We start from the raw sequence: 25,667 nt of genomic DNA, 5'->3' as shown, positions 1-25,667 counted from the left end.
TGGAGCTTGGACTCAGGGTCTGGATGCTGTCCCTGGGCCTTTTCACTCAAGGCTAACTCCCTACCACTTGAGCCACTGCTCTGCTTCTGGTGGTTTGGTGGTTAATTGGAGACAGAAGTCAGATGGGATTGTTCCCTGGGCAGCTGTCCGTCTATGTCTGCCATCTCCCAGTGTCACAGGTGTTTGCCCAAGACTTCTCCAAATCCAGTGCAAGGGTGGCGCAGGCTCCTTTCTCCAGCAGGGCTCTAGGGGAGGGAGGGTCCTTTACCACCTGTGCGCCTGAACGATGTTTTCCCATCATCCTCTGAAGACCAGATACAAATAAGCAAGGTGAAGATGTAAATGAGCAGGGCAAAAGATGAAGGAAAACGGAGTCAGCTTTAATCAGGACACTTCAGGGAAGGGTTCACAATGACTGGGGGAACTATTTAGGAGGATGCCAGGCCCGAATGACTCTCCTCCAGCAGAGGGTGTTGCCCAGCTGCCCCAACCTTCTCGAAGGATGAGCCAACCTGAAGTTCAGGGAGGCCCTTGGCAGTGAAAGGTTACATCCACTCAGTTCTCAGCTCATTCCAAATGCTTCTCAGGAGCAAGGCCACATCAAACTTGGGGGCTGCATTCTTACCAGGAACCCCCACCCCAGGAGTGATCCCCTGGGCTCTGTACATCTGCTCAAGTGTTCTCTACCCCTGGGCCTGGGGCACAGGGAGCTGTTTCAGACAGTAGCGTCTTCTTCTTCTTCTCTTGACGCCCCTGTCGCAGGCTGCTGAGGACCAGGTTGGGTTGTGGTCACAAGGACCACAGAGAGTCTGGAAGGCCTGAGGGGGCTCACTGGGGCCTCTGAGGAGCCAGGGTCCTTCATGGACTGTTCCAAAGTTTCAATCAAGGAGGTGGTAGGCAGAGGCCACCTGGGTACTCTCCGGGCCCCAGAGACAGAGAAGGAGCTTTCTGGAGGGACAGGTGGCCCAAGAGTCCCTGGAGAGGTTGGAGGTAGAGTAGAAAGTCCTGCCGGGACAGAAGGCACTGAGGAGGACCAATGGGACTGCGAGGCCCCAGGCTCCCCTGGAAAAGTGGCCTGTGGGCCCCGAGGGGAAGAAGGTGAGGCCTGGGCTTCAGGAGGCCCCAAGGGTAACCTCTGCACATTGGACAGGTTTGTTCTCAAGAGCAGCTGGAGGAAATGGGGTGCTGGCCGTGAAGACAATGCTGATGAGGGGTCCTGGCAGGAACTACAATTAACAAAGACTTTATTGTCTCCATGAACTGCTTTGCCAAGCACCAGGTCTCCCTGAGGGATGAGCGCCTGCCTTTCTTCCACAGGAAACAGGGAATCTAGAGGGAGGTAGGAAACAGAGGCACAAGGGTTCTTCCAAGTGGCTGACAGGCTGTAGGAGAAGCTATGCTAGAGACAGATACCCACATTCAACTCCTGCCACCAGTGCCAGATGACCAAGAAGGAACCATGCATTGAGAGGGCCATTCACCAAAAAGGCTCTTCTGAGAACTAGCAGTGTGATTTCTCCAAGGTACAGAACTTTTTATTCTCATCAGCAAAAGGAGTATCACTGTGCTGACTGAAGACTGAATGAAAGAGGCCTCAACTCCCATATCAACTATGGGATCAACTATGGGTTTTACATGTTAATGGTACATGAAAGGCAAGAATTTGGGGTTTCTTTCTTCTTACAATAGTATGGGGCTTGAACGCAGGGCCTCACAGTCTCTGCTTGCTTACATTGATGTTTTACCACTTGAACCATGTCCTCAGATCTAGTTTTTCATTAGTTAATTGGAGGTAAGTCTCACTGATTTGTCTGTCAGAGCTAAGCTTCTACTTTGATCCTCATAACCACTGGTCCCAATGCAAGGTAATATTTAATGTGTTTAAGTGAAGTGATAAAGTAAAAACTTTTACACAAATGGAAAGTCATTAAGTTTTGAAGGATGATGCTATAGGGAAAAAATCGAATCAAGCACGTGCAGTACAATGTTAAGACACCTGAGCATGCACTGCTGTCCCTCAACGGTTGTCTGTAGAACTCGACTTCAGACTCAATCTTGCTATGAACCTAAAGATATTTTGAAAAAGTCTATCCAATGCCTAGTCATGCCACCAAAATAAGCAAATAAATAAATTCTATTTAAAAAACTTTCCTTTGGGACTTGGCATGGAACTCTGTGGTAGCGAGGTTGTCTAACAAATGCAAAATCCTGGGTTCCACCCCCCACCACCACTGTCCTTGTGCTTTTTCAAGACTAGAGAGCCATTTTAGCCACAGCACTATTTCCAGCTTTTTCTGTGCATGTGGTGCTGAGGAATCAAACCAGGTCTTCATGCATGCTATAGGCAAGCACTCTACCACTAGGCCAGACTTCCGGCCTCATCTTGTTCTTTGGTGTGGGATTTTGTTAATGATTTCTTTTTTTCTTTTTCCTTTTTTTAATTCCTAAGTATGCTTATGATCTTCCCATCTCCACCTCCCCAAGTAGATTTCAGGATTCCTGAATCTAGGAGATCAAGATCGGTCTGCCAGCTGCCAGCTGCCAGGGGTGGTAACTGCCAAGTACAAGTATGGATGTGAGTGAGCCACTTTCTCTCTCTCTCTCTCTCTCTCTCTCTCTCTCTCTCTCTCTCTCTCTCTCTCTCTCTCTCTCTCTCTCCCTCCCTCCCTCCCTCCCTCTCTCTCTCTCTCTCTCTCTCTCTCTCTCTCTGTCTGTCTGTCTCAGCCCAGACTTCTCCCCAAGTCTCGTGTTTCTGAGAGGAGCAAAGGGGAAAGTGGAACTGGGGAAGTGCCAGGATACAGGGTCACTTACTTGGGCAGGATGAGCAGCAGTCCTCTGGAGGCGGGGCAGGGTCCATGCAGGCAGGGGGGCAGAGGACCTTCTCACAGCTCACCTCTCCCAGCTGGGGAAATCAGAAACTCATGTAGAAGGCAGAGCATCCCATCCACCCATAGCAGCCTCTCAGCCCATGGGAAGTTGCCAGGGTAAAGACAATGCCAGCCATGGTGGCCTACTTCATCCTGACCTCCACAGAGAGGCAGAGATGGCCAGAGCAAAGGTGCTGTGGCATTCATTAAAGATGACAGATAAGGCCTGGTGCATAGCCTAGTGGTAGAGTGCTTGCCTAGCATGCACAAATCCCTGGGTTCAATTCCTTGGTACCACATACATAGAAAAGGCCAGGAGTGGTGCTGTGGCTCAAGTGGAAGAATGCTAATCTTGAGCAAAAAGTGTCCAAGGACAGTGCTTAGGCCCTGAGTTCAAGCCCCAGGACTGGCATACACACAGACAGATACACACTGACATATAAAGAGTAACCAGAGCATGAAGATGGATGGACTCAGGCCAGCTCACCTGACATGTGCACCGAGTACAGGGCTCATCATCCAGGGTGAACACGTGGCCGTTCGTCACCTTCCTCCCCTCATAGTTACAGTCTGCAGAGGCAGAGACAGGCCCATAAGAGCTGGGCTCGCCCGGGAGCCTCAGGTACAGGGTGGTAGGGCCCACTCACCACGGCACACAGGGCAGCACTCGCCATCAGGATGGAAAGGGTAGGTGCAAGCAATGGGGCAGTCCACAGGTGAACAGGCCACCGAGCCCAGCTGTAGGACACAAAGCGGACAAGACCCTTTGCTGAGAGCTGTAAGTGCAACACTGGGGTGTTGACAGCAAGTATCATTCTAAGCTGGCAGTGTCACATTGTGGGAGCTGCCCAGAGTAGGACAGAGTGCAGGGCGGTTCAAGAGCTGGATGCAGGGTTTTAGGGATGGCCATAACGACAGAGAATCAGTTAGGCTCCTTCCTGCTAGAAGACACCTCACAAGGCCTGGCTTTAAACATGAATTCATCTGTCAGCAAGTACCTGCTGAGAAAGTACATAAGCTGCCCAGAAAGAATGAGTCTCAAAACCCAGAGAGAAGACTGGGCAATGGTTCAGGGGTCCAATACTCCCTTAGCACAAGCAAGGACCTGGGTTCCATCCCAGACACAATGAAAATACAAACAGAAACTGAGCAGCATAAAAGAGCTTGTGCTGGGCGCTGGCGGCTTACACCTTTAATCCTAAATACTCAGGAGGTTGAGACTTGAGGTTTGAAGCCAGGCTAGGTAAGAAAGTCTGTGAGACTCTTATCTCCCAATTAATCACTTGAGCAGTGACTTAAGTGGTACAGTACAAGCCTTGTACAAAAAAGCTCAGGGATAATGTCCACGCCTTGACTACAAGCCCCAAAACTAGCACACAAGAAACAGGAGCCTAAGCTAGGCCCAATGGCTCATACTTGTAATCCTAGCTACTCAGGAAGCTGAGATCTAAGGACTGTAGTTCAAAGCCAGCGCAGGTAGGAAAGTCTATGAGACTCATATCTCCAATTAATCACCAAAAAGCTGGAAGTGGAACTGTAGCTCAAGTGATAGAACACCAGCCTGGAGCAAAGGTGCTAAGGACAGTGCCCAGGTCCTGAGTTTAAGACCCAAGACTGGCACTCATATAGACAGACACACACACAGCAGATGAAAGCAAAGCTCCCTGTGAACTCGCAGGAACACTCAGACCACAGAACCCTACCACTTGAGCCACAGCACCCCTTCCAGCTTATTCTATGTATGTAGTACTGAGGTATCAAACCTGGGTCTCCGTGAGTGCTAGGCAAGCACTCTATTCCCAGTCCCTGTTCATGGTTTCTTAATCTTTCTGTAGACCTTGTTCTTTTTTGTGCATGGACACAGTGAGGGCATACTGACAACTAGACACGTGCCACCACTAACAGCAGAGGAGTCATGGGACTGCATGGGACTTTCCAACTTTATTTTTAAAATACGAAGTCTTATAGGCTTTCTCTCGCTGAGACAGGATGGTTAAGGGTGCACATACAGATCCTACAGTGAACCTGAATGCCAGGGTTCAGTACAGGCACCGTGTTCAATCTGCACCTTGGTTCTCTAGCTTCGAAAGAATTCTCCACCTTTTTCTCTGAGGGACTTAGAAGAGGGCTGGCACAGAGACATAGCTCAAATGTGGGAATTTTAAGTGGTTTTTCTGTGTGTCTGGACTGGTGCTTGAACTCAGCATGTACATGCCATCCCTTGGCTTTTTGTTTTGTTTTGGTTTTTTTTTTTTTTTTTTGCTCAGACTAGCCATACATACCTCCACTTTTAGCCTTTTGGTGATTAGTGAAAGATAAGAATCTCATGGACTTTCCTATCTGTCTGGCTTTGAACTGCGATCCTCAGATCTCAGCCTCCTGAATAGCTAGGTTTACAGGCATGAGCTTCTGATGCCCAGCCTGAGTGTACCAAAGAAAAAAAAAAGTCCCACCCTCCATCCTTAGCAAAAGTCCCTGGGGACACATTTCATGTTAGAGGCTAGTCCCTTGAGACTCTCCCTGACCACCCACAAACAGAGGGCATCAGTCAGCCAGGATTTAAAATAAAATGTCTCGATGGCTCTGGAAAAGAGTCCACCCTGGGCAGGGTGACTGTCCAGGATGCAGCAGCCATACTTTTCTGGGGCTCTGCCTTTGTCCTCTGGGGAGTGGAGTTCACATAGGAATTGGGGCGCTTCCAGGGCTGAGGTCAGGTAGGGGCAGTACCTACCAGGCAGATGCAGCTTAAACAGGGATCCAGCATGGACAGGAAGGTTTCGTTGTTGTAGAAGATTCTGCCTGTGTAGGTGCAGCCTGCCAGACAGAACACGTGGTGAGCAGCAGCCAAGGAAGGTGGACACTGGTGGTTCGGCTCTTGGCCAGGGCAAAGGTCAGAAGCTTATCTGGTCAGGCCCTGCCCTTCCCCCAAACAGTTATCTGGGGCCTTGCAAGCAACTGAATACTTCTGGGCACTGTGATTACTTACTGTCTCTGTGCTGGATTCATAACACGGGCATCCCGGTGGATTTTTTTTTTTTTTGTCTTTCAATACTGGGGTTTAAACTTGGCTTCATACTTGCCAGGTAGATGGTCTATCACTTAAGCCACACTCCTAGCCTTTTTTGTTATTTATTTATTTATTTATTGCCAGTCCTGGGGCTTGAACTCAAGGCTTGAGCACTGTCCTTGGATTTTCTCAAGTCTAGAGCTCTACCACTTGAGTTAGAGCACCACTTCCAGCTTTTTCTATGTATGTGGTACCAAAAAATCACACCTGAGTCTCTGTGCATACTAGGTAAGCACTCCACCAGTAGGCCAAACTTCCAGCCCCTGCTTTTACTATACTTTTCAGATGGGGTCTTCCATTTTTGCCCAGGCCAGCCTCAGACCTTGATCTTCCTTCTTATGCTCCGGGGTAGCTGGGATCTCCAATGAGTACCATCATGCCCCTCTTGATATGAGGGTCTCCTTTACCCAGCCTGGACTCCAATTGTAGTTCTCTCAATTTCCGTTTCTCGAGCGGCTGGGATTACAGGTAAGTACTACCACACTGGGCTTCTCAGTGTCTTGGCCATGGTCATCCGTGGCCTTGGCTCAAAGATGGGGAGATGGATGCTAGGGCTGTGGGGGAATCAGGCAGAGGGACTGGGAGACACAAGGTGTGCTGAAGACACACATGGCTGCCCTTCTCCACTCAGTCAACCTCACAACCTACCGTCCAGAATATTCACCCACATCCTTCACATTCCTGATACCCCCAGAGGCTGGATCTGAACAATGCCACCATGATACAGCATATGGTACATGGCAGAAGATGAGCTGGGTATGGTGACTCATGCCTATAAACTTAACTACTCAAGGCTGAGATTTGGAGATTCAAGGCTGAGATTCAAGGCCCAGGCCTTCAATCAATTAAAAAAAAATTGAGTATGGTGGCACATGTCTATCATCCCCGCTATGCAGAAAGTATCAAAAGGAAGAGTGTAGTTCAGACTAATAACAGCAAAAACTGAGACCCAATTAGAAAACTAAAATAGCTGGAGGTATGGCTCAAGTGACACAGGGGCCTGACTAGCAAGGCTAGAGGCTCTGAGTTCCAACTCCTAGTGCCAAAGAGAGAGAACGAGAGAGAGAGAGAGAGAGAGAGAGAGAGAGAGAGAGAGAGAGAGAGAGAGAGAATGAAACAGGAGGAAATTTCATTGATCTGATATTGTATTCTGAGCTACACTTCATCATTGCACCCACCATTTGTCTCTAGATATGACTGTCATCAGTCAGCCTTAGTTCTTAGGGGAGGGCCCTGGGTGGGGCTGTTACCTGCTGAACAATCTGGGCAGCACTGACCCGGGATGCGGATAGGGTGTGGACAGGAGTCCACACAGTCAGTCCTCTTACAGCTCACAGAGCCATCTGCCTGAAGGAAGAAAAAAATTCACCAAGACACCAACTGGGATACCGGTGCCTGCCTCTCTTCCTGACGCTCACACTGCTGTGGCTTATCCTCAAGGGCACCATATGCGACTGGAGGGATGGTGAGTCTCCCCATTGATTGGGAAAAGGCCACATGCCTCCCTATCTTGCCAGAGGGAGATAGAGCAGGGATTCTGATCTCCTCAGTTTCCTGTTCCTCTGCTGCAGCCGCCAAAGCTGCACCATCACCCCCTTCACATTCTTCTCTCGTTTCCCTGGAACCCTGGCTCACCCCAAACCTATAGAGAACAATAAAATCCTATTTTTATAGCAAACTGTTCTGCCGGAAATGCCTATTTCAGAAGACCCAAATGCCATACAAGGTTTCTTTCTTCTTTTTTAATTTTTTTTCTTTTAAGACTCTAGATGTTTATGGCTCTTTTATTCTTATAAACTGAGAGCCTAAAATCAGCCCTAAAGGGAAGAAACAGGAGAAAATGGCTTCTTCTCCCACCTCAACTTCTAATGATACATGATTGGCTTTGTGAAATCCAAGGCACAAGAGAAAGCCATTGGAGGTACCTTCTTACACTCTCAAGTGTACACCATAGCTTGAAGGTTAAAATGCAAGCTCTGAAGGAAAAATAAAAAACAAACAAACAAAACCAGATGCTAGCAGCTCACACCTGTAATCCTAGCTCCTTGAGATTAGATCTGAGGATCATGGTTCCAGCCTGGGCAGGAAAGTCTGTAAGACTTATCACCAATTAATTAGCAAAAGGCTAAAACTAGAACTATGACTTCCATGCCAGCATTGAGTGAAAAGACCAAGAGACAGGGCCCAGGCCCTGAGTTCAAGACCAGTACCAACATAAAAAGTAAAAGAAAGGGGCCGGGAGTTTGGCCTAGTGGTTAAAGTGCTTGCCTAGCATGCATGAAGACCCGGGTTCGATTCCTTGGTACCACATACATAGAAAAAAGCCGGAAGTGGTGCTGAGGCTCAAGTGGTAGAGCTCTAGCCTTGAGAAAGTCCAAGGACAGGGCTTAGGCCCTGAGCTCAAGCCCAGGACTGGCAAAAAAAAAAAAAAAAAAAAGTAAAAGAAAATAAAAATTCAGGCTCTGAGCCCCAACATATGGGCCGGGCCTGAAAGACTGCATAAATAACTAACAGGAGCTCCCCCAGAATGCTCCCTCCTGTGGGTGCCAGAACCTCATTCTGAGAACTAAACCTCCACCTCCTCCCCTACTCTCCACAGGCCCCTCTGGGCGGTCCCCTTTCCTGTTGGCTGCCCCTGCACAAGCTTAGACATGCACAGCCCCGGGTAGAGATCAAAAAGTTCTGCTGTCCTCCACTAACCAGAAGGACAGGAGGAATGAGCCCCACCCCTTTCTGCAGAGACTGGCCCAGGCCAGAGATGGCCCAGCCTCCAGAGGGCAGGGATCCCCTCGGGGTGAGCAGGTGGGGCAGCTGGAGAAAGCAGCTGAAGGCGAGCAGGCTGTCATTCACCTGGCAGATGCATAACTCACAGGGATCACCAGGTGACCAGATCTGTCCAATTGGAAACTCAACCCCGTTGTCATCCAGAGAGCAGCCTGTCCAGGGAACAGTGAGGATGAAACAGAGGTGGGCAGAGGCCTGGGGGTATGACTCCAGGGTACAGTGCTGGCCAAGCATGTTCAAGGGTTCAAATCCCACACTAAATAAGTAACAAGTCAGTGAAGCCAGGCACTGGTGGCTTACACTTGTAATCCTGGCCACAAAAGGAGTTTGAGATCTGAGGATCACAGTTCAAAGCCAGACAGAACAAGAGAGTCTTCGAGAGTCTTATCACCAGTGAACCACCCAAAAAGCCAGAAGTGGAGCTGTGGCTTATGTGGTAGAGTGCCAGTCTTGAGCAAAAAGCTTAGGGAGAGTGCCCAGACCCTGAATTCAAGCTCCAGTACCAGCACCAAAAAGAAGAACAACAACAAAAAAGGCAGTGACCCAAGTACCCACCGAAGATGACACGCCATACCCAGACACTTAAGACACTCAGACACGCACACACCATGCAAGATACTAACACAGTACATACGCATTAACATCTGGGTGGATGAAGCCCAGGCCTCCCCTCGGCCCTGGGCCCCACTCACTCTGGTGCCACCAGGCAAAGCCTTACCTGTGGCAGGTATGGGCTTCCAGCAGGTAAAGCAGCACTGTCCAGGGCCCAGCCACCACTCCTCTCGGGGGCAGTTCAGCTCTGGACATGGTGTAAAGGAGCATTCTACCTCCCCGTTCTGCAACAGAGCCAAGCGCAAGTCCAGTGAGGCAGTCTCCCGTCCCTGGGTGGAAGGGGCCTGAAGCGGCCTGAACAGGAGGCTGGGGGCTGCCATCCTTCTTCCTTCCCCCTCAAGTCAATGTGACAAAGACATCTCCAAGGTAGCCAGGAGCCTGTTGCTTATGCCTGTAATCCCAGCTACTCAGGAAGCCAAGGATCACAGTTTGAAGCCAGCCTAGGCAGACAAACCCAGGAGACCCTTTATCTTTAATTAATCAGCAAAAAATTAAAGTGCAGGTGTGGCTCAAGTAGTAGAGCAAACAAGCTAAGCAAGAGTGTGAGAAAAGTTGGGCGCTGGTGGCTCACATTTGTAATCCTAGCCAATCAGGAGACTGATATCTAAGGATTGTAGTTCACATCCAGCCCTGGCAGACAAATCTGTGAGACTCTTATCTCCAGTTAACCGGCAAAAAGCTGAAAGTAGACATGTGGCTCAAGTGGTAGAGCACCACCAGCCTTGAACCAAAAGGCTAAGCAAGAGCTTGCCCTGAGTGCAAGCTCCCAGGAGACCCCTCCCCTGCTCCCTCCCCACACACAAGGAGTGGAGGGCAAAGAGCCAATGGACATGTTCAGGGTGAGGACAGGCAAGAGATAGAGACTCAGGCAGGAGTGGGTACAACTATTGTTCCCCACCCCCACTCCCAGCCCAAGAAGGACTGGTCCTTCTCTTTTCCTTCCCCATTCTTTCCCTTCCCCATTTTTTACCTCCTACTTTTGTTGTTGTTGTTTTTAGTGGTGGGGCTTGAACTCTGGGACTGGGTGCTGTCCCTAAGCTCTTCAGCATAAGGCTAAGGCTCTTGCCACGTGAGCCACAGCACCATTTCCAATTTTCTGGTGGTTGGTTGGAGATTAAGAGTCTTATGGACTCTTATGGTGATGCTCTGGGCATCACCCCATTTTGTAGCAGCACCCCAAAATGCACAGCCTTCTGCCTGCTTAGTAACCCCCTTCCTGCCGGAGCCAGAGCCAGGTGATGTCTCCTCAGCAGGATCCCTCCCCTGAAGAACGGCCCATCCTCCAGGGACAACAGTGAGGAGGGGTGCTTTACCCCCTGTACATAGAAACGCCTGAAGCTGGATGAGGAACCTGAAGCCTGGCTAGCCTCTGTGACCCCATTTACACTGTGGAGCTGCGCATGGGACGGGCCTGAGACAGGGACTGTGCTGAGCTGTGCCCCCAGCATACAGCAGACACTCCAGCAATAGCAAAACTTCAAGGCAACAGAGGTGATTCAGCAGCGACTCTGCCTCAGTTCCCTTTTGCTGTGTGACAGGGTGTTTTCTATTAGTCAAAGAATCCTGGGTAAATTGCTGTGCTGCCCACCTCTTCCCCAGAACAAGCACCAGGACCTCAGCAGCCCCCTACCTGGCAGACACATGTGGTACACTCATCGCCATCCCTGCTGAATACAGCCCCGTCTGCATACCATCGGCCGTGGAAATAGCATCTCCCTGCGGAGGAGAAAGAGAGAAGGGGGCTCAGGGAATTGGAGCTAAAGAGACTAGAGGCCAAGGGGACAAATGGCTGCAGGGGTTGAAGGGAGTAGTTCCCACACACCCAGAGCTTTCCTCCCCTCTGAACCCCAGGCACAAAACACATTACTGCATGAGCCGGACACCAAGGGTTCATGCCCATAATCCTAGCTACTGAGAAGCTGAGATCTGAGGATTGTGGTCCAGGCAGGAAAGTCCATGAGACTCTTATCTTCAATCAACTACCAAAAGAGAGGAAGCGGTGCTGTGGCTCAAGTGGTAAAGTGCTATCCTTGAGCACAAAAGCTCAGAGACAGCATCTAGGCCTTGAGTCAAACTCCAGAACCAGCGTACATGTGCGTGCACGCACGCACGCGCACGCACACACACACACACACACACACACACACACAGAAGCAGATCAAGTTCTGTTCTATTACTAACTGTTGTGTATCTCTAAGTGGTGACCTGATCTCTCTGGGCCAATTTTCTTATCTATACAAGGGAGCAGGGAACCGATCTCTCTCTCCCAGTGTTGGCAGGTGCCACACACAAAAAGGGGCACAGGACTGATGGGGAATTTCTATCATGGGAAAAGACATCTCAGAAAAGGGAACCATCCTTTTATGTCATCAGCGTGTTAAGAAAGCTCCTTCTCCATCTGAAGATGCGATTGCAAGGGTAAATTCAAACCTCATCCTGCCTATATTCAAAGTGCATTCTGGGGTCAAGGCAGGAGAGGCCAAGCAATCTTACATTCAAACCACATAGTAGGTGCTCAATCAATAAGCACTGGAACTGTTACTTGTTCACAGAACTCAAACTCAGCGGGTGGGGGGAGGGAAATGGGGAAAAGAACATGAGGGGGAGTATCAATGTGTGAGAAGTAATGCACCTACTACCTGACGAATATAACTGTAATCCTTCTATACATTATCCCAACAATACAAAAAAAAAAGAAGTCAAACTCGCTCTCCCTACCCCATGAGGGAAAAGATATCCCTGAACACATGAGCCTGGTATCAGTGCTTACATCTGTAATCCCAGCTACTTAAGGGGATGAGATCTGGAGGATATACATTCAGGACGAGCCCAGGCCAAAAGCTCACTAAACTCCATCTCCGAAACAACCAGAAAAAAAGCTGGACTGGAGATGTGGCTCAAGTGGTATAGAATCACCCTACCAAGGCAAACTCAGTTTGAGGCTGAGTTCAAACTCCAGAATGGAAGGAGAAAAAAAGAGGGAGGACGAGGAGGAGGGGAATTGGGAGAGGCGAGAGAAAGAAAAGAGGAGAGAATTACCTTCCCCAACACAGACACTTACCAGGTACACAGGTACAGCAGTCCGACTGTAGGCGAGAGTCACAGGGGCCAGGAGGGCACGCAGGAGAGATGCAAGACACATTCCCAGCCTGCAGAGACAAAAGAGGGCGGTGAGACAAGGCTAGGACAACCTTCAGGACCCTGGCTAACCAGCACATGGCCTGTTTTATACCATGCCTTTCCCAAAGGACAACACAAGGCACCTGAAATGCCACATGGTCACCATAAGCACTTCCCTGCTATTTAACTATGAGGCTAGAGGACCACTTCTTTCTGAGACACATGGTTTCCTGGGCAAGGTCAGACCATTGTACAGCAGGCGGCAGTGGGGGTTACTGTCCTTACATGGGCTTGTACCCAGAGCCTGAGCACTGTCCTTGGGCTTTCTCAAGGTTAGAGCTCTATCATTTGAGCCATAGCACCACTTCTGGCTTTTTCTATGTATGTGGTACCGAGGAATCGAACCTGAGTCTTTGTGCATGCTAGGCAAGCACTCTAGCACTAGGTCATGCTCCCGGCCCATGAGTAAGCATTAATGCCAGATACGGTACCTCGTGTCTATGGTCCCAGCTTCTTAAAAGGCTGAGATCTGGAGAATGGATCATGATTCAAGGCCAGCCTTGGCAGGAAGTTCAAGAGACCCTCATCTCAGTCATTAAAAAAACTAGCCTAGCTGTGGTGGTATACAACTATCATCCCAAGCTACAAGCTATAGTAGGAAGTATAAATAGAAGGAACACAATCCAGGGAGAGACTGTGCCTGAAAAATAACTAAAGCAAAAAAGGGCTGAGATGTGACTGCAGGGGTAGCATGTCAGGCCCTGAGTTCAAACTCTAGTACCACCAAAATACAAAACAGATACATAAAAGTTTTACTTATTTATTTATTTATTGTTGGTCTTGGGGCTTGAACTTCAGGCCCAGACCTGAGCTCTTTTTGTTCAAGGCCAGAGCTCTACCACTTTGAGCCAAAGTGCCACTTCCAGTGTTTTGGTGATTAGTTGGTGGCTGACTTTGAATCACAATCCTCAGATCCCTCTTGAGTAGCTACGATTGCAGGTGGTAAACCACCAGTGCCCAGCTATGTTAGAATTTTGAAGTTAAGATAAAAATGCCTTCAACTTTGGAGTCAGCCAGATCTGAGTTCCAGTGTCTACTCTTCCCTTAATAAGAGCTTAGGCAAAGGACTTTGTATTTCTGAGCCTCAGGCTTGCTAGCTGCGTACCAGGCAAGCAGGAAGAGCTCAAATGAAGTGTGTCAGCAGCTGTCTACATGCCCAATCTTATGCCATGCATCTACCTTCATGATCAGACCAGGGGCCAATGTTAAAAATGCTCAGGTGAACAACGGAAGGGATGGCATTTGTCAAGATACATTGTATTCATAACCTGACTTCTGTATAACCCCTCTGTATAACTACGTAACAATGAAAAATAGAAACACAAAACAAAAAAATCAACTGGTCAGTCTTTGTGATGTAAAACAAGGACAGTAACGCTGATTGAGGACAGTAATGCCAGGGCCCTGGGCACCAGCTTGTGCCCAGAATCAAATCTACATAGCAATGCTTGATACTATCTGGCACCCAGTAGGTACTTACTAACTTCTTGGAAAAGTGCTCTTGCCTATAGCAGAACCCTCTTTTTGGTTCTCCGGCAGTACTGAGATGCTGAACTCACAGCCTCATGCTCGCTTGCTAGGTGGCCTTCCACGTGAGCCAGCCTTTTTTTTTTTTTGCATTTAGTATGAATTCTATAGTCTTCAACTTTTACCCCAGCTAGTCTATGGTTGTGATTTTCCTACCTCCACCTCCCATGTAGCTGGTTTATAGACATGTACTATCATACCAGGCTTGTTCATTAAGCTAGGATCTCCTTAATATTTTGCCTGAGTTGGTCTCAAACCTCACTCTTACCTTTGTCTCTCAATAGCTTGGATTACAGGTGTGTACCACCACACCTAGTCTTTTTTTTTTTTTTTTTTTTTTTTTTTGCCAATCCTGGGCTTGAGCTCAGGGCCTGAGCACTGTCCTTGGACTTTCTCAAGGCTAGAGCTCTACCACTTGAGCCTCAGCACCATTTCCAACTTTTTTCTGTGTATGTGGTTACTGAGGAATCGAACCCAGGTCTTTGTGCATGCTAGGCAAGCACTCTACCACTAGGCTAAACTCCCGGCCCTAAAGTAATTTTAATAAACCAAGTGTGTTAATTTGACCTTCTCCCTCCCAGATGCGGATACCTTTGGTGTGCTAGCAAATAGTTTGCTTGGAGAGAACAGTGGGGTGGGGTGTGCTTCTGAGGGAGTTTCATCCCTTCCCCACCCAAACAGATGAACCCTGCTTGCCTTTGACTCTTTTCTGATGAGCAGAAGCCTTGCTGAGCTCACCACCAACAGCTTTTCCTCTTATACCCTTCTAAATCCTACAAGTTCTGACTCCCCAAGCTGAGACCCTTCCTTCTACTCAAGAATACTCACCTTTAGCACCCCATCTCTTTCCTCCTCTCAAACCCCCAAAGGTTAAAAAAATACCCACGAGGCTCTGGGAACTCTTAGGAAGCTTACCAGACAGACACAGACGGTGCAGTTCTCGTTGGGAGGTGAAAACACGTCCCCCTCTGCTCGAATAGCACCACTGTGAAAGCAGCCTTTGAAAAGATAAACCAGAGGCAGAGGCTTCAACCTCTTCAAAGAAGAGGAAACTCCAGGTCGCCTGACTTTTCCAGGCATAACATCCATGGAGCCACTCCTGCTGCCCTGAGTGTCCCCACAGTGGCAGAACCGCCCAGGAGACAACTGCAAGAGCCCACCCACGGTGGCCCCAGGAGGATTCGCTGATGTCACTTTTGAGCCACAACTATCCTGAAAGGGTGCTTTACTCCCATCCCACAGGACAGGCAGCCCCACAGACCGTGTTTAAAACTGGGCCTTGGAAGGATGTTCAACTTGAGATACAAAGTACTCAGTACTTTCCATCTAAGGGTACAACACACAGTGAGGATGCAATAGAAGATCGCCAGGCTCCTTAAGAAAAGCCATGGGCTACTTGTCTGTGGGAAGTGCCTTTTTTTGGTCTTTGCAGTGCTGGGGTAGAACCTGGGACCTCTGTAACGTTAGGTCTGCACTCTACCCCCTAAGCCCTTCCTGCAATCAGGGGAAGGAAGATGAAATGGCTCCGCCAGCCACAGGGGAGTTGGAGCAGGGCCAGGGGCAGGCAGAGTGGCTCTGGGGGGAGACTCACTGAAGGAATGAAGCTCAGGAAGAACGCACAAAGGTGAGAGGGAGGTTCCCTATGAAGGCCCTGCGGGGTGGGGGATGGAACCCAGTGGGAAGAGTCTTTACCCAGCATGCACACGGCCCTGGATTCCATCTCAGCACTTCAAGAAAGCAAAAGAAGAACATGGAGATGGAGAGGATGGCAGTTTGAGGCTAGCAAATGCTAGCTGAGCATGGTGGTACATGCCTGCCATCCTAGCAGTGAGGGAGGCAAAGGCAGGAAGATGGCTAAGGTTGGCCTGCGAGAATGAAAAACTCTACCTGAAAAACTACAAAATAGGGCTGGGGGCACAGCCCGAGTGGGTACAGTGCTTGCCTAGGTTTGGCCAAGTGAGCTAGCAGCACCTGGGGGGCTGATTGGGAGTATATTCCCAGGCCCCGCCCCACACTTGACCAATCAGAATTTCCAGGGGCGGGGCCGGGGTTCTGAGATTTCCCACACTTGACCAATCAGAATTTCCAGGGGCGGGGCCGGGGTTCTGAGATTTAATCAGCTAGCCAAGCTATTCCCAGAAGGTGTGGGACAGTTCAGGCTGCAGGAGGGTCACCTGTGCAGGAGGGACAGCACTCATGGTCTTGAGGGGGAATGGGATGGGAGCAGACAGCGTCACATCTCAGTTTTCCACAGGTCACCTCCCCATCCTGGAAGCACAAAGATTGGCAGCCACCACCAAACCCGATGCTGCAGCAGGGCACCCCAGGCCCCTCACACCTACCTTGCACCAGCACTGGGAACAGCTGGGCTGGGTCCAGTGACTCCCAGATGCATACATGGTTCCCAGGTGCCAGCAAGGAGCTGAGCTTGGTTTCTCAGGACCCCTGGGTGAGGAAGAGGTCCCCACTGCCTCCCCCTGGAGGAACAAGGGAGGCCCAAGAGACCCCAGCAGGGAGGCACTGGGCACCTGAGTGAACAGCAGCCGGGAAGGGGAGGTCGTGGATGGTACAAGGGTAGGAGATGTCAGATGGGTTGTCTCGATTCCCGCAGGAGGCCCTGGGACCCCTGGAGGAGCTCCATGTCCTGGGGATAGAGCAGGCCAGCCAGCCTCAGGAAGCAGCAGAGACATCTTGGGGGGGTACTGCCGGGGCTGCAGCATGGCGGATGGGGCCAACGCTGCCTTCGGGGAAGCTGAAAGGAAAGCACGGGGTCTCCTGAAGGAGGCAGCAGAAGCAGGCAGTAGAGCTCAGGGGTCCTGGGGCTCTACTCCACCCCAGGTACTCACTGCCTTTCTGGGCAGTTAGTGACCACAGGGGAAGATGGCTGGGAAAGCCGCAATCCAGGGAGGAGGTAACCAGCTCGAGATGTGGAGGTCTAGTGGCTTCAGACACTTCACAACCAATTCACCTGCTTTCCTCTCCTCCCTCTCATCCCACAAAGGGGATGCAAAAGTTCCCCTAAGCCCCATAGGCCTTTAATCCTCCAGGGCTGTTTCTTGGGAATATCTGTTTCTCAAGGCCTATGTTACTCAGCTGTGGCTTCCCTGGAAGGAACTGGAGCTCTGAAGATCCTTCCATGGCAGATGGGCTTCCTTTTATGAGGAGTCTCCTGCCCTGCACCCCAATATACACAGCACACTTGGAACTAGGAAGAGCTTTTCCTCTGCAAGTAGACACTCACTGCCCAGAGAGCAGAAAGACAAGGAGGGGAGAATGAGGAAGAAGTTCAAGATCAGAGGCAGATAGGAGAGAAAGCAAGGTGGAGAGGGGAGAGAGAGACAGGCAACCTCAGTCATCAGAGCTGTGCTGACCACAGCTGGTCATGGGCTGAGGCAGCTGTCTCCATGCTGACATAGATATACAGAATGGCGTCAGTCTATGCGGTGTGACAACCATCACATCACAGGATAAAAGAAGAGGAGAAAGGAATAAAGAAGGAAAGAGAAGAAGAAAGTGGGATGTTGGATTAACTGGGGAAAAGACGAAGGGGATAAAGGAAGATGGCCAGGCCTCAGAGGGCTGGGTCTAGCCCTGAAGGGTAAGAGCTAGGGTGTGGGAATGGGGCCAGAATCAAGAGGGCATGGCTGTGACGTGGAGGGTGGGGACTGGACCAGTGTGCAGAGGGCATGGCATGGCCTTGAAGGATGTGACCATCATCAAGAGGGCGGGGCCTAGCGCTCACCTTCACAGGACACTCTGTCAGCTCGAAGTCTGAAGCCAGGTCTGCAGGTACACAAGAAGCTGCCCACAGTGTTATGGCAGGAATGGTGGCAGACTCGCCTCTCCTGGGGCCTCCGACACTCGTTGACATCTGTGGAAGAGCCTTACTGCCTTGTTGGGTCTGTGGAGGTCTTCTTCCTCCTATCCCTTATTCTGTGGGAGTTCCTTACCATGTTCTCAGAGGATTTGTTCCTGCTCCACGATTCAGGAAGTGATTCATGGGGCTGAAACCTAGTGATAGCCACCCTGGAAGGTTATGTACTCAATGATCCTTCAGTGGGTGTCTCAGCCAGCAATGATTATGTGCTGGTGGGTGCATCTGAGCCCTGCTCAAGTCTCATCTAAACCTGCTACTAGCCTGGTGTTGCTTTCTAAAAAGCATCTCAAAACATCTCATGTTTCTAAAAACCACTGTACGACTAAAGTGAGTTCCAGGTCGAATACCTAACTCAGCCAGAACAAGGTGTTTTTCAAGCTCATGGGACCCCACCTTTTATCCATGTGCCAAACATACTAATCCCTTTCTGGAAATTTCTGCTAATGGACTGAGAAAACAGGGGTCCTCTTCTAAACCAGAGGAACCAAGACATGAAGTGTTTTATTTACCCAGGGGAACTAAGGCAGCCAAGAAAATAGGTAAGCAGAGAGGAAAGCTGGGGGAGGACCAGAAGAAAAAATGAACAGGGTGAAAACAACACCATGGCCAGGGAATGAGCAGCCTGATGTTTCCCCATATGGAGGCCATGACAACCAGAGGGTGGCCAGTGGCAAAGGCCCCCTTCAGGTTCCAGCAGACTAGAACATCCAAATGTTGAATTTCCTAGGTTCTGATCCATCATCCTGATTGGCAGTCTAAGTATATAGAGCAAGATCCCAGCCTTACCCACACAGGAGTGCCGGTTGCCATGGAGATGGAAGCCACTGTGGCAGGAGCACTTGTAGCTGCCGAAGCTGTTCTTACATCTCTGCTGACAGGGGGTTCCTAGGCATTCATCAGTGTCTACCAGGGGAAAGGACAAGGCTGGGACTCTCCTCCCCATTTTAGAAGTCTTCTCTCAGGACTGGGAATCAGTGGCTCATGCCTATAATTCTAGCTAGTCAAGAGGCTGAGATATATGGGTCACAGTTCAAAGTCTGAATGTGAGACTTTATCCCCAATTAACCAGAAAAAAAAAAAACAGGACATAAAGCTGTGTTTGAGAAAGTAGAGCACTAGCCAGGCACTGGTGGTTTATGCCTATAATCCTAGCTACTCAAGGGGCTGAGATCTGAAGATCATGATTCAAAGGCAGCCTGGCCAGAAAAGTCCATGAAACTTATCTCTAATTAACCACCAGAAAACCTGAAGTGGCTCAAACTGGTTGAGCACTAGCCTTAAGCAAAAAAGCCATGGACAGCATCACAGCTCTGGGTTCAACCCCTCAGTACCAGCACACATGTGCATTCACGCATTCACACACACACACACACACACACACACACACACACACACACTCCAGCACACATATACACAATGACAAGCATAAAAATGACTGTGTTCAAACTTAAGCTCTAACAGGATCTTAGGGAAGTAATTGAATTTTGGGGTTTTTTGCAGGGGTGGGGTGGGGATAGGGGATCATGGGGCTTGAATTCTGGGCCTGAGCTCTTCAGCTCAAGGCTACCACCCTACCCCTTGAGCCATAGCCCCACTTCCTGTTTTGTTTTGTTTTAGTGATTTATTGGAGATAAAAGAGTCTCGTGTTCTTTGGTGCTGGGACTGGCTTTGAACCCTTGATCCTCACATCTCAGCCTCCTGAGTAGCTAGGATTACAGGCATGAGTCATCAGTGCCCAACTTAATTGAATTTTCTTTCTTTCTTTCTTTCTTTCTTTCTTTCTTTCTTTCTTTCTTCTTTTTTTTTTTTGTGGGTCATGGGGCTTGAACTAGGCCTGAGCACTGTCCCTGAGCTCTTCAGCTCAAGGTTACCAACCTACCCTTGGGCCAAGCCCCACTTCCCCTTTTCTAGAAGTTAATTGGAAATAAGAGTCTCTGGTCCTTTTGTGCCTGGGCTGGCTTTGAACCTTGATCCTCAGATCTCAGCCTCCTGAGTAGCTTGGATTACAGGCATGAGCCACCACGCCCAGCTTAATTGATTTTTTTTTTAAATTCTCGGTATTTTTCTCAATAAAATGGAGTTAAGGCATATCATAGAATAATTTTAAGGATGCAGTAAAGACATTCATGTAAAATCAGTCAGTCTGATATCCATAACATGAGAATAGGGCAAACAGAATGCCTCCATCTCAATGCCTAAGTATGTAAGAACAGGAAGACAAGGTGAACTTACCAGGCTAATAACTAAGTACAAGTAATTGATCTGTGCTCCCTTTCCAGCTCCCTGCATAAATAATATTCGGCATACCTCCCGGTGTGATAGTATTTTGGAGGTAGTTAAACCTTTGGGGGATTATTAGGGCTCAAGGAAGTCATGAGGGTAGAGACCTCATGATGGACTGAAGAGCCACCAGAGTACCTCTCCCTTGAAGGGAGTCTAGAACCTTCTGGTTTATACCAATGGCCCTAGACCTAACTCTACCTCTTATTAAAGGAAGATGCCTGGGCCAGCCTCAGTTTCCCCATCTGTAAACCAGGGATGATACAGCATGTCTGTGGGGATTGTGACATGGAGAAGACATGGTGTGGGGTCAGGAGCACTGTGCATTCAGTATAGCATCCTCCCTCACATCCTCTTTCTACTCACCCTGACAGCTGTGGCGATCGGTAGACAGCTGCATGCCTGGCCCACACTCACACACAAAGCCGCCTTCTGTGTTCACACATTGACCTTCACAAGAGGAGCTTAGACATTCATCGATATCTGGGAAGAAAACACCACTGCACAGCCCACTCTGAGTGTGACCATGACGTTGAGTGGGAGAAAATCAACACCACCAAAACCCCAGAAAGCGCAGGCATCAGGAAAGTTCTCAGCCATGAAATATCCTCCTTCCCCAGAAAGAGTCAGCAGAGGGCAGGAGTGGATAGGACCCCCCTTAACTCCCCACAAAGCAGGTAGGGAGAGAAGGATTCAGTTGAATATGCCAGACTAACCCTCAAGGCTAACTTTAGCCAGAGACAGAGGACAGGAAGCATGGCTAAATTATCAACAATTGTTGGATGCTAGGGGTTCATGTTCATGCGTGTAATCCTAGCTGCTCTGGAGGCTGAGACCTGAAGGATGGTTATTAAAAGCCAGCCTCGGCAGAAAAAGTTGTAAAATTCCTTCTCTAAAATTAACCAGCAGGGCCAGGAATTTGGCCTAGTGATAGAGTGCTTGCCTAGCATACATGAAGCCCTAGATTCGATTCCTCAACACCACATACACAGAAAAAAAGCCAGAAGTGGTGTGATGGCTCAAGTGGTAGAGTGCTAGCATTGAAAAAGCCTAAGGACTGTGCCCAGGCCCTGAATTCAAGGCCCAGGACTAGCAAAAAAAAAAAAGGTAAAATAAAATCTGCAAATAGCTACAAATGGGAAGTATGACTCAAGTGGTGGCATTGGAGCAAGCATGTGGAGTGAGCACGAGGTCGTAGGTTCAAATCCCAGTATGAACTATACAATTTGTGGGTGGGATAGAAGGGAAAAAATTGGGAGAAAATGAGGGAAAGAGTGACATTGTCCAAAAGGACAATGCTTGTAACCCTTTTGTTTAATAGTGATTTTTTTTGGGTGGATCATGGGGCTTGAACTCTCAGCTTGGGTGCAGTCCCTGAGCTCTTCAGCTCAAGGCTACCACCAGTAGAGATTTTTTTTTAATGAAAAAAAAATACCAGTATCATTCCCTAAAATTATCAATAATATCACTCCTTAAATGTTTATTAAGTACCAATTGCATATGGCAGACCCAGAGAGGGGCTTCTGAGGATACAAAAGTGACTCAAACAAAATTTGGACTTTCCAGATGTTTCTGACAACTGAGGCCAGACACAGGGCCACATGAAGCTGGTGCAGCTGGTGTGTGTGTGCACGCAAGTGTGTGTGTGTGTGTGTGTGTGTGTGTGTGTGTGTGTGTATTGACCTGTGGGCAATACTTATGATACACCACCAGTGACACACCATTCTGCCTGTGTGCTTCCATGTAACTCAGCTCTCACAGCTTGCTTTAGCTCCGCCTGTTTCCCAGCTCCCAGAGGAGGTGAACTCTCCACTCTGCCCTCCCCTATTCTCCCAGCTTCTCACCTGCACACCTGATGCCAACAGCTGTCTCTGTCATTGAGAAGCCCACAGGGCACACTCGGGCCACTTCCTGACAGCCGCCGTGGTTACAGGCAAGGTCACAGCCATATTCCCCACAGGATACGTGGGATTCTAAAACAGGCAAACACAAGTCAATGCCACAGTACAATGGGTGGCCCCAGCCCAATCCAGCCTAGGGCCTAGCACAGGCTAGGCTGCTGCACCACAGACCCCTCCACAATCCGGTGAGGGATGATTCTGTAATCATCTTGGCTGACTTTTAATCCAGCTCTTCCACTTATTAGCCAGGTAACCCAGTGCAAGATAGTAACTTCCATGTCACATCTTCCTCTTCTATAAAATGGACATGGGTAATCTGGTGGTGGTGGCCTATAATCTTAGCTAATCAGTAGGCGAAGATCCGAGGAACAAAGTTCAAAGCCACTCCAAGCAGAAAAGTCTTTGAGGTATCATCTTCAACTGGCCAGCAAAATGCTGGGCTGGAGGCATGGCTCAAGTGCCAGAGAACCAGTCATCCATAAAAAAAGCCAAATGAGAGCTCATGGCTTTGAGATCAAAGCCACCCCCCCAAAAAAAATGGCTATGAAAATGCCAACCTAATAGAGTGGTTTGAAAATGCCTAGCTAGAACAACTTCTTGCCTTCCCAGCACCTGGCACAGATTCCTAAGACTATTTCAATTGTTCCCATCAGCCATTGCCCATCCCACTTACCTGGGCAGGTGGCCCCATGCTGTCCACCTTGGCAGGAGCAGACGTTAGGAGCAATGCAGATGCCATTCCCACAACCAAAGGAGCAGAGAGCTGAAAGGAGAACTGCAGGTGAGGGCCTGGGCGTGGTTCTCCCCTACCTCCCAGCCCCGAGTGCAGGGATGGGCGCTTACGCAGGGTGCAGTGCCCAGTGACCATGGACGGGGCCCAGCCAGGGCAGCAGCCACTTCCGTAGCCTGACAGGCACACGTGGGGCCCTAGTCGTCGTCTGCAAGAGAGGAGAATGTTTTCCACACTGTACCAGGAGAGGATCAGGCAACAGGAAAGCCCCCTTTCTGGCCTTTGAGTTAGTCAACATATTTTTCCAGAATGCCCTAGGAAGAACCAGAAGGTTCCAAAGAAAAATGACGTTGACAGTCTCTCCGGAAGGCGGGACAAAGACAAAAGAGTGGGAGAACAAATACCAGCCTCCTATAGATCTGTCCTGTGAACACAGAGCAAAGGGCAGTCAGGACAGAGGCTCTGTGCTAAGGGAAGACAATGTGGTTGGAGGGCGGGGAGGAGAGCTACTTCAGGACCTTTCATTTGTCATGTCCAATATTGAGAAGGTTCTTTCTAAGCTACATCGTGAGACCTTGTATCTAAAATAAACAAACAAATAAGGGTCTTGCCAGATGCTGGTAGTTCATGGCTATAATCCTAGCTACTCAAGAAGCTGAGCTCTGATGATCACAGTTCAATGTTAGCCTGGTCAGACAAATCTGACTCTTGTCTCCAACCAACTACCAAAAAGCCAGAAGTGGAGGTGTAGCTCAAGTTAGACCTGAACAAGAAAACCAAGTGAGAGTGTGAAGCCTGGGTTCAAGTCCTAGTAATGGCACACACACACACACACACACACACACACACACACACACACTGTTTTTTCCTGAGACATATGCCCAGCATGCTCTCCACCTCGCTGAGGCTTCTATAGTGTTGTGTATCCCCACAGAGACTGTCTTGCCCCATTCATCCTTCTCCACATTAGTGATTTGTTAACTTGACAATTTGTTCCTTGTCTCCTCTGCAAGTTCAGGAACACTAGGACTTATTTGGCCACTGTAATAAATTGCTTTGGAGCAAAAGGCTGAGAAGGGGAACCAGAAGACACAGAGTGAGGGGCACCTGAGGATAAGACTGGTCAGGAACACTCTTTAGGGCTGGAAGGGATGGGAGCTCAGGAGAAAGGACAGAAAGCCAGACAAACAGCACACTGTGCTAAAAGTCACTAATGTGCCACTGTTCTCACCACCAAGGGATGCGGACAGACAGGAACCAGGTGACAAGAGCCCAATGTGACATTATCATGGTGGGAAGGGCCAAGGCAGTATTTAAGCTGGGGAGGAAGAGGGAAATGGCACAGGCATAAACATAAGCCTAGAGAGGACAAAGATGGTGCTTGGATCAGCTTCCTTCAAGGGCTAGACAGACAGCCATGAATCCCGTGGACTTTGAACTGGAAAGCCCAGTACAAGAAAACCAGGAGGTAAGACAGACGTGGCAGCTTCAGCCTGTAATCCTAGATACTCAGGAGGCTGAGATCTGAGGATCAAGGTTCAAAGCCACCCCCGGGCACAAAAGGACCTGAGACTCTTATCTCCAATTAACCCCTAGAAAATGGGAAGTGGGGCTTGGCTCAAGGGTAGGGTGGTAGCCTTGAGCTGAAGAGCTCAGGGACAGCACCCAGGCCGAGTTCAAGCCCATGACCCACCAAAAAAAAAGAAAGAAAAGAAAACCAGCAGGTAAACAGGGCAGAGTGTCATTCTGCCAGTCAGGCATGCTATACAGAACACTTGGCCTGCCTCAAGTAATGCATGTACACTAGAAAGAGGGAGGGAGGGAGGGAAGGAGGGAAAAAGACAGAGGCAGCAGAGAAAGGTAGAGGAAACTGTACCCAAAGCCCAGGGAGCCTATTTCCCTCTGAGGGGATCAGGCTGGAAGGAGGTGCCAACTTCTCAAACTGCTCAACAGCTGAACCCCCAGAAGGTTCAGAGGACTAGCAGTGCCACCAATGCAACAGATGGCAGGGCACCTGGGGGAAAAGCTGGAGTCGCATCTGCAGGTAAGTGAGATTGGCACACCCACCAGAGTGTCCCCCCAAAAGCCAGGGAGCCGGGGCTGCCGGTGTGCCCGGAGACAGGTGGCAGAAGGCTAGGGACCCCACTAAGGGGATTCTGAGTCAGGGGCTGCAGAGGACACGGTGGGAGCCCAAAGGGGCCACCCCGCGCCGCGTGCCCCCTGAGGACGTGGCCTAGGGCCAGGGCGCCGGCTGACACTGTGTTCCCTCTCTGGGAGATGAGCATCGTGTCACGCACACAGCCGCCCCAGGGAAGAAAACACATGGGGAGAGCAGCAAGGGTCGGAAAGGGCAGTGAAAAGGCGCACTGCGCCCCCTGTGCCGCACACTGAGACAGCCAGGGCGAAGGGGCGCAGCGGGGAGAGGGGGGGCAGAAGCCAACCAGCCAGACCAGATGGCACATCCCAGGGTCCCCCAGCCAGAGGTGTCAGTGACCTCGGCTTCCCCCAGCACCTAGATCTCCACCTCCCCTAGGTTCTAACTCAGACAGTCTCAGCCTGGGACGCAAGACAGCCATCCGCCCAGGGGCACAAGTTGCTGATTCTTTGTCTTGACCCCATGGACAGCGTCCCGGAGGATGCCCCGACCCGCCAGCTCCGGGGCGCGCCTCTCAGCTCCACGCGGGGTGTGCGCCACCGCCACGCGGGGCCAGGGGGAAACAGGGGGCTCTCACCTCTCGGCCAGGGAGTGTCCGGACGACTTTCTCCCGGTGTAGCCTCGGGCTGCGGCTCCGGGCAGCAGGAGCGCGAGGCAGGCAGTCCCGAGGAGCAGGCCGGCCCACAT

The 25,667-nt window shown here is 49.9% G+C and overlaps 1 protein-coding gene across 1 annotated transcript; it reads right to left on the bottom strand.

Annotated features, from left to right (window-relative positions):
* Positions 1–437: 437 nt before the first annotated feature.
* Vwce (von Willebrand factor C and EGF domains) lies at positions 438–25,667 on the bottom strand. Its single transcript, XM_090348684.1, has 20 exons — positions 25,558–25,667; positions 22,939–23,033; positions 22,769–22,858; positions 22,039–22,167; positions 20,561–20,677; positions 18,701–18,817; positions 17,780–17,908; positions 16,380–16,789; positions 16,212–16,305; positions 14,953–15,035; positions 12,392–12,479; positions 10,961–11,046; positions 9,437–9,554; positions 8,785–8,870; positions 7,185–7,281; positions 5,599–5,681; positions 3,515–3,605; positions 3,355–3,437; positions 2,812–2,902; positions 438–1,329 (listed from the first exon to the last, which is right to left on the bottom strand). The coding sequence occupies exons 1-20, from the start codon at positions 25,665–25,667 to the stop codon at positions 716–718; spliced, it is 2,811 nt and encodes a 936-aa protein (XP_090204810.1). The 3' UTR covers positions 438–715.

Source organism: Megascapheus bottae, chromosome 16, assembly GCF_031878675.1.
Source record: "Megascapheus bottae isolate mThoBot1 chromosome 16, mThoBot2.hap1, whole genome shotgun sequence".
Taxonomy (NCBI): domain Eukaryota; kingdom Metazoa; phylum Chordata; class Mammalia; order Rodentia; family Geomyidae; genus Megascapheus; species Megascapheus bottae.
Note: the sequence above shows the minus strand (reverse complement) of the source record. Positions and strands in the feature narration are given on the sequence as shown.